This window comes from Dipteris shenzhenensis, chromosome 2 (assembly GCF_047967505.1).
Source record: "Dipteris shenzhenensis isolate YYH24624 ecotype China chromosome 2, Dip_SZ_1.0, whole genome shotgun sequence".
In the NCBI taxonomy this organism is placed as follows: domain Eukaryota; kingdom Viridiplantae; phylum Streptophyta; class Polypodiopsida; order Gleicheniales; family Dipteridaceae; genus Dipteris; species Dipteris shenzhenensis.
Genome location: NC_141597.1, coordinates 12,295,768 through 12,304,353, shown reverse-complemented (window position 1 = coordinate 12,304,353; position 8,586 = coordinate 12,295,768). Strand labels below are relative to the sequence as shown.

General features: G+C 46.1%; 1 protein-coding gene across 1 annotated transcript; it reads left to right on the top strand.

Moving 5' to 3' along the window:
* Window positions 1–329: 329 nt before the first annotated feature.
* On the top strand, window positions 330–3,559 carry LOC147904341 (uncharacterized). The gene is made up of 4 exons (XM_087386041.1): window positions 330–2,058; window positions 2,179–2,541; window positions 2,802–2,907; window positions 3,003–3,559. Exons 1-4 carry the CDS (start codon window positions 958–960, stop codon window positions 3,308–3,310), a joined length of 1,878 nt encoding a protein of 625 aa, XP_087242167.1. The 5' UTR covers window positions 330–957; the 3' UTR covers window positions 3,311–3,559.
* The last annotated feature ends 5,027 nt before the right edge of the window (window positions 3,560–8,586 follow it).

The following is an 8,586-nucleotide window of genomic DNA, read 5'->3' as shown; positions in this document are numbered from 1 at the left end:
GGGAAGGAGCCAGCTCGCTTGAATGGAAGGTACTGGGGAGAGGTAGAGCGGTAGGGCGTGGGACGCGTGGCCCCGAAGTTCACAGCTGGGGTTGATGTCGTCTGTTTCATCAGAGATGCACAAAGAGGACGAGGCTGCTGTCGATTTATCTGTGTCTTCGATTTGGCATGTAGCTGGGAAATTCTGTGCAGCAAAAGATGGAGCCGTAAAGGTGGAAGACTCAGGACAGGGCTGACTCGTGAAGGGGGGGGGGGAGAAAGCGATAGGAGGTGAGGGCGTGGAGGAGGAGCTACTGGTTGGATGGATGTTTGTGTGTTCGATGATTATTTCGAGAAATTTTGGCTAAGGCTGCGTGATCGTGTTCTTCTTTTACGTTTGTCTGGCGATTTCATGGCGTGGGAGTAGCAGCAGCAGCAGCAGCAGCAGCAGCTATGGCGTACTTGTCTGAGCTCGCTGTGGATGACATTCTTCTCCCGTCTTGGAAATAGAGCTCACGCAACGGAGTCTCCCTTCTGCTTGTGTGAGCTGCTTGCTTGTGCGCTCTCTCCCTCTCTCTCTCTCTCTGTCTCTCTCTGTGTATCTTCGGAGCACCAAAAGAGCTGTCCCTTTCCCGGCCTTCTTTTCGCGTCCATCCATCTCCTGCTCCTCTGTCATGTCATCGTCCCCACGCAAGATCCCTTCTCGAGCTGCTATGGGCCTGCCGGAGCACAGGCAACCCTAGTCTTGATAGGCTGCTTTTTGCGGGGGGCAGCTTGAGGGAAGGACCTGGTTGGGGCACAGCCTGGTGCACAGCCCGTGATCCACTTGCAGCACGGAGCTTGGGAAAGAGACAGACGCCAGAGAAAGAGACACAGAAAAAGAGAGAGAGAGAGAGAGAGAGAGAGAGAGAGAGCTTTGTGCGAGAGAGAAGCTTCGGACAAGGCGAAGAGGAGTGCTTGTTGTGTTGTTTGTTTGTTCATGGAATCTGTGGCTGCATCGGATTCCTGTATTTTGGAGGAGACGGCAACGACGCTCATCTTCGACGCAGCAGCTCCTTCGACAGCAGTCGCTGCAAGAGTCGAGATCAGACGCCTCAAGCAGATGTCTGGCTCCAGGAATTCCTCTACGCAACAGGGAGGCATCCACAAACGATCGCGAGCCCTCAGTGGCCCTCTCTTCGAACTCTGCGAGGCCGACCCCGACAATTCTTCCAAGTCCAAGCCTTCTGATGCTGCTGATGTCCTTCCTTCTTTGACGTCTCAGTTCCTCGCTGAAATCAAGAGCAACTTCCTCTCCTCCCGTAGCACCTCCTTCCTCAGACGCGGCGGCACTGGCTTGATCAGATCCAAGTCTTTCCCTCCCGAAGGCTACCATAAATCCGCCACCGGCAAGTGCATCTTTAAGATCAGCACCAAGACCAGCCGAAGCTGTGGTGCCCCTACTGTGGATGTTACTTTCGTCAGTGACGAACATGGTGGCTCCTTGACAGACTCCCACTCCCAACCAGGATTTTCTGCTACATGGAAAACGGGAATTTCTAGCAACTCCCCTCCGTCACCGGTTTTCACAGCTGCTGTAGAACAAGAGCAGCAGCAGCAGCTGCTACATCCAGTTAAGAAAGTTGAGGAGATCCAACCGATGCTTGTGGCTCCTTCTGTGGAAGAAAGTCATCCCGAGCCCATTTCAGGGGCTTCTTCAGCGGGGGAAGAAATCTCGGCACAGGTGTTTGATTCTCAAGGACTGGTGCAGCAGACTTCATCCCCTGATACGCCGCAGGACGACGTAGACATGGTGGATACCAGGAAACCTGATCACGATAACGTAATTGAGGAGTTGTCTTCAGCTGCTTTAGATAATTCTACCCCCCCTCGTACTTGCTGCTTGAGTGATACGAAATGCCCTCCCAGTGCAAAGGTTTTGATGTGTGGTCGTCGCCGAGAGATGGAAGACACAGCAGCCATTGTGCCGTCTTTTGCGGCTCTTCCTTGCGATGCCAAGGGAGCATACTGTGAGCGATGGAGAGGAGGAATTCAAGACCTTCACTTCTTTGCTGTGTATGATGGCCATGGCGGCTCCCAGGTGAGAGAGACTAATTCAAACAATTTCTTTTCTTTGGGAGGTATTCATGCTCTTACTTCATGGTTCCCATTTCTTAGTTCTGAAGTACCGAAATTGCTCTCTTACGGTTCTACACTGCAGGCCTCTAAGTACTGTATGGAGAGGTTCCATCAGGCTCTGGCGGAGGAGCTTACCAAAGTTTCCATCGATGAAGATCCTAAGAGCGATCCTGCAGGTGGATGGCGCTCTAAATGGGAGAAGGCAATGACAGATTGTTTTTCTAAAATGGACAAAGAAGTGGGTGGAGTTTGTCCGAATGGAGTGTGTGACGACATAGATAGCACCTCTACGTGCTGTGCAGATACAATTGCTCCAGAGAACGTTGGTACAACTGCTGTGGTGGCCGTGGTTGGCTCCAGTCAGATTGTAGTTGCAAACTGTGGAGACTCCAGAGCTGTCCTGTCTCGAGGCGGGAAGGCCATCCCCCTCTCCAAAGATCACAAGGTGATCTCGGCTTTTGTGATTTTACTCCGTCTTGCTAAATTCAGCATTGCTTTTCAGTGTTTAGTAATCTCCTTGGGGCATTGAAAGCCTTCTCTTTCTTTGCCTCATCAACTTCAGGTTGGAATTCCGTTTTTTGTATTTTCCTACCTGATCTTTTAAGCTCCCAGGATTGCTTATCTATGTTTGACAGCCTTGTGGTTATCAATGCGAGGGTTTACTTATTTGGGATGGTTGCTGTCTTTCTTTTTCATTGTGCACAGCCAGAAAGAGATGATGAGACTAGCCGCATTGAGGCTGCTGGTGGAAGAGTTATATACTGGGATGGCTATAGAGTGGGAGGCCTTCTGGCACTCTCCAGGGCAATAGGTTGGTTCTTTCTTTATCAGTGGTTTGTCATCTATGGGAACACCATTTGAAGTTCTGAATCTCTAATGTTGTGTGCCACCTCGATGTTATGGCAGGGGATCGCTACTTAAAGCGTTATGTAGTTTCAGAACCTGAGGTAACGTGCTTACAACGAACAGAAGAGGATGAATGTTTGATCCTAGCAAGCGATGGCTTATGGGATGTGGTCAGTAATGACGTTGCATGTGAATATGCTCGGAGGGGCTTGGCCATCGGTCGAAGGAAGCAGGAATCCGGAGCATCTCCTCCTGGTGAGGACCCAGCATCTGAGGCAGCTGCAATTCTAGTGAAGGTGGCCTATAGCAGGGGTAGCAAAGACAATATTAGTGTGGTAGTTATTGACTTGAAAGCTAGGCATAGGTAACTAGTGCGAATGCCAAGATAGGATGAGTGCAGTGGTTCTTTTCAATTCGAAAGCTGTATTTTTTAAAACACACAATGTCCCAAGCGTCTCCCCCAAGGTCTTTCCTGGTATTAAGGTTTTCAAAATTTGCTACTGATGTTTCAGAAGCCAGAGTCTTTCAGGAGACATGGAGGTGCTTCGCATAAGAGATCCTCCTCGTTTGTGTCTAAATTATTGCAAACATGCAAGAAGTTGTGTGTTTGCTATTCAGCCTTCCTGAGCTCTCCCACACTTGTTTTGTAGCTATTACGTGATCTTTTTCAAGGGCCTCCTATGGTGTCAGCTTTTTTTCTTTCCTGCAAGGTCCTGCAATCTAAGAAAATGAGCAAGAGTGGTTTTTAAAAAAATTTAAGAAAAAAGATATTTTTATGATTATCATGAAATTCGGTGAAGTGACTTGCACGCACAGCTGATCTGATAGCAACAAGAATGTGCTATCATAGACCGTTCCACTCTTACATACCACCTGTTGGTTTCATTGTTGTGGGTATCTGGAGCAGGCTTTAAATACGTCTACGAGTTGTGTCAGAATCCAGCCCTTGACTTTTTAATTACCTATTTTGATTTTGTGCACTTGCTGGTTGTCTGTTCTTATTCTTGGAGTTAGTCTGTGAGCTTGTCAAACTTGTATAAACATTGGTTAAGTGGTTCATTGTGTTTACTGTTAGCTTGGGTCTCACGTTCTCTTGTGCTTAGTTTATTTGCTCAAGTTATTGAGTTGCAGGATGTTCCTTCAGGTATACCTTCCATCATTGGAGGGATATGAATGTTTTCCTCATTTGGCTTCAGGTGTATATGCTAATTTGTTAGCAATTGTTCTATTCCTGAATGGGCTCCAAAGCTAGTGGGCTTTGGAAGGCAATGCCTATCTGGCTTCTAATTTGAAAGAGAGTGCTTTTTCATCCCTAACATGGTCTCAGTACACTGTATCACACATGGAGTCCCAGCTTCTTTTGGGTTCTTTGACTGTGAATGGTATTTCAGAGTGATATTTACAACTGCTGGCCTCCATTTGGAGGGTCTGTTCACTTTTGTTAGTGTACCCGAGTTAACCAAATGGTTTAGCTGATTAGTCGTTCTGACCTGGAGTCTCAGTTGCTGAGTGCACTTCTTGGGGCAGCGTGTGGTGCCTCAATGATTTGATCATTTGTTTGTGAGATTGCTCAGCCCTGCATGGTAGGTGTAACAGTGGGTATATTGGAAGAGCTTACTTGTCGACAGCCGAAGTAACATCCTACACTTGATATTGGAGCAACAGGCTCTCTTCAACGAGCAGCTTTGGCCTATATCATGTTGCAGTGCCATGGAATGCTAGGAGAGAATGTTGTCCTGAAACAATGCTTAGAAGAGATCAGTGAAGAATGTTCCTCAAGATCAAAGCTTCTCTATAGCATTGTCCCCATAACATTGAAATAAACATGCAACCTATAAATTGCAAAGAATTTGACACGAAACGAGAGATAATGTGTAAGATTGAGTAAATAAGGGGCGTAACCAATAGGGATAATGTATAAGATTTATTAAAGAAGAGGAGTAATCCCTTATATTATACAAGATTTGATCTTTATTTGATCATATATATGAGAGTGATAATGTATATGATCTAGTAAAGAAGAGACGGAATCCCTCATGTTACATAAAATTTGATCTTGATTTGATATTATTCTCATGTGTCATCAACAAACCCTGGTTGAAATCGGCTTCCTGCAATTTAAGATAACGACAGTTAGTTAGAACTCTCTCTCTCTCTCTCTCTCTCTCTCTCTCTCCAATGTAAAAATGACGTATCAAAATGTCATTCTGTAGGATTTTTGTGTGCAACCCATCTCCTGCGCAATATGGCGCAGGAGATAGGGATGCTCCCTCTGCGTGAAATGCTGTTCCACCATTATCGTTTCCTTGGAGAACACTACAGTGGCATGGTATTCGCTGCTTGCCAAAAACCCTGCAGCATTGCGACCAGCATGTGTTCAGGCATATGTTTCCCTACAAACCCTCACATTTTCTTGGAACGTTCGGTTGTGGAGCATTTGCCTTTCTATCCCAATTAGCTGGAAAGGAGGCTCCTTTGGGAATACATATGTGCTCTTGAACATTCTTAGGGGGGTTGCCTCGTCTAACGGTCTTCCCACCTCAATTAGCATCCGGTTCCTGACCCACACTGGCCATGGTCCCAACCTTGGCACCTTTACAAGGAAAATTGCCCACCCTGCTTGCACGCCTAAAGATATGGGCCCGAACTTGACAACTTGTGTATGAATCGTCCTATCAGGTAGACGAGAAGTCAATGAGATACATCTTTCCGTTTGCACTATCATATCCATGCTCGTTTGGTGCCCCTCGCAGCCTGTGGCATGTGCAAAACTCACCCAGAGATGCAGCTTCCAACCGTCCATACATCCACCCTTGAAGCCCAGGGAATACCCCACCCATCGTGACAGATGATCTCCTCAATCGACAAAGGTCGGCTCCGTAACAAGCACCACAAAAGGTGAAAGACCTTCCCAATAGGAGACTTCTGCATGACTCCCAACTGTACCTAAGCAGACAGAATCCCTTGCCAAGGAACTGTACCGCCTGAGCATCCTCAGGCAGGTCGCACTCAAAAGCGCAAGCCAACATTTGTGAAATGACGAAACTCTTCGGGTGAAAAACAAGCATGCACCGCCTTTCACGAGCTTTGTAAACTCAAAACCTGACCATGTACAAAGGAATATTACAGATCACAGTATGCTTCTGACCCAACCACATACCTTTGCGTTCAGATGTCACCATGCAACAATGTGATAGGCCTAGAATACCTTGTGAAGGCACAAGTTTTTATTTTTTTTGAGTTGCAGTGAGGTTGAAAGTGCCAAAGCACCCCATACAAGGTGGCCAAGATCCTTGGGCTTGAACTCAAACTCTAGCACGTACACACCCACACGTCTAGCACGTACACACCCACACGTTTTAGCTGCTTGGTCTAAACAATTTTGGCTAGACATGCATGAGTTGAATGGGAGTCCCTCTACTTTTTAGAAGATGTTGCCCAAAACCTATTCTTGTTATCAACACATTTTCTTTAAGTTTAAAAGAGTGATTTGAAATAGCGGGCATTGCTAGAAGCCAAGTTGACTAACGCATGAGGATTGCTAAACCGATGAGTGTTCTAACAATCAAGTGAGTCTAAGAGTGTTCTCAACGGAAGCAGAATGGAAGAGGGAGAGAGAGAAATAGAGAGCCACACAAGTTTTTGGTGGGTGCAAAACACCCTAATCTTCTTTTTCTTTCGTTTATGTGTTTGAGTATTGTACATAATTGGGGTAAAGGCACAGTGACCTTTAACTCCCACAACCTCCCACTTAAAGGACAATGTGCCTTTAAGGGAGAACAACTAGTGAGCATACTATCCAATGCCCATCAATACATGACAATACTCAAACCACTGACTAGGTACTCTTCGTCAGCATATTTGTAGGGTTATCATCCGTATGAACCTTAACAAGCTCTATGCACTTGTGTTCAAGTACCTCTTTGATGAAATAGTACCTGACCTCAATGTGTTTGGTCTTTGCATGAAAAACCGGAATTCGTGCTAGCTGAATAGCACTCATGGAATCACTATGCAATGTCGATACACTTGTATGGATCCCCAAATCTCCCACTAGCCGATCAAGCCATATAGCCTCGTTGCAACCCTCTGTGGTTGCAACATACTCAGCCTCTGTGGTAGACAAAGCAACGCACTTCTATGCGCGAGACATTCACGACACTGCACCACTTGCAAAGGTGAACACATAACCAGAAGTGGATCTCCTACTATCCACATGCCCTACATAGTTTGAATCTGTGTAGCCAAGTACACGCATGTCTCCTCTACCAAAGCAGATGCACGTCTCCTTGGTACCCTTCATGTACCTCATAATGCACTTAACTGCCTCCCAATGCCTCTTTCCTGGATTAGCCATACACCGACTAACAACTCCCACTACAAATGCAATGTCTGGTCTAGTAGCTATTATAGCATACATAAGATTCCCAACCGCTGATGCATAAGGAACCTTGGCCATCATGGCCCTCTCCTCATCTGATTTGGGACTATCTGTATGACTCAGTTTCACATATGGAGGCAATGGAGTACTCACTGCCTTCCCCCCCTCCATATTGAAATGCTGCAATATTTTTGTAACGTACTCCTTCTGTGAAAGCCACAGGAGTTTTCTACTCCGATCACGCGTGATGTGCATACTAAGAATATGATCTGCAAGTCCCAAATTCTTCATATCAAAGGCCTCATGCAACTTGGCGTTTAATGCATCTAGCTCATAAGTATTCTTGCTAGCCAATAGCATATCATCCACATATAGTGCCAGGAGTATCATGCTATTATTCTTAGCCCTTTTAGTGTAGAGGCAGTGATCAATTTCACTCCTTCTAAAACCCTGGGACCGAATGAAAGCATCAAACTTCTGATACCATTCTCTAGGCGCTTGCTTAAGACCATAGAGACTCTTCTTCAGCTTGCAAACTAAATGCTCTTTGTCCTTTTCTTCAAAGCCTTCCAGCTGCACCATGTAAATTTCCTCATGCAGATCCCCATGCAAGAAAGCTGTCTTGATATCCATCTGCATAAGCTCCATATCCTCTGCTGCCACTAGTCCAAGCATGCATCTAAGTGTGGTCATCTTCACAATTGGAGAGAATATCTCATCAAAGTCCACACCCTTCTCTTGCTTGAATTCTTTAGCGAACAAATGGGCCTAGCTGGTTGGCAAATGTACAGACTGGTTCAGTGTCATGATCCGTGACGTATTCCTTTCCTTAGACCTATGGATGGTGGGATGAATGGACACTTGTGGAAGGGTATGCCCTTTTGATGGACACTTCCCATGAGGCACAACCCTTCACAAGAGACAAATTCATATGAACAGGACTCCTACTTGTACCTAAGCACATCACCACCTGTGACCTTCATCTTGTAGACCCATTTACATAGCAATGCTTTCTTTCCATGTGGCAAAGAGACCAAGTCCCAAGTCTTATTCTTCATAAGTGAACTCATATCTGATTGCATAGCATACTCCCACTTACGTTTATCCTCGCGCATCATAGCCTCTCTATAGCAAGAAGACTCTCCGCAATCAGTAAGCATCACATAGTCTACCCCTGGAACAAACCTATCAGGCGGTCTAGACACTCTAGATGATCTTCTCAAGGGCATTTCAACTTGCTATCCCACCTGCATATCAGCCACA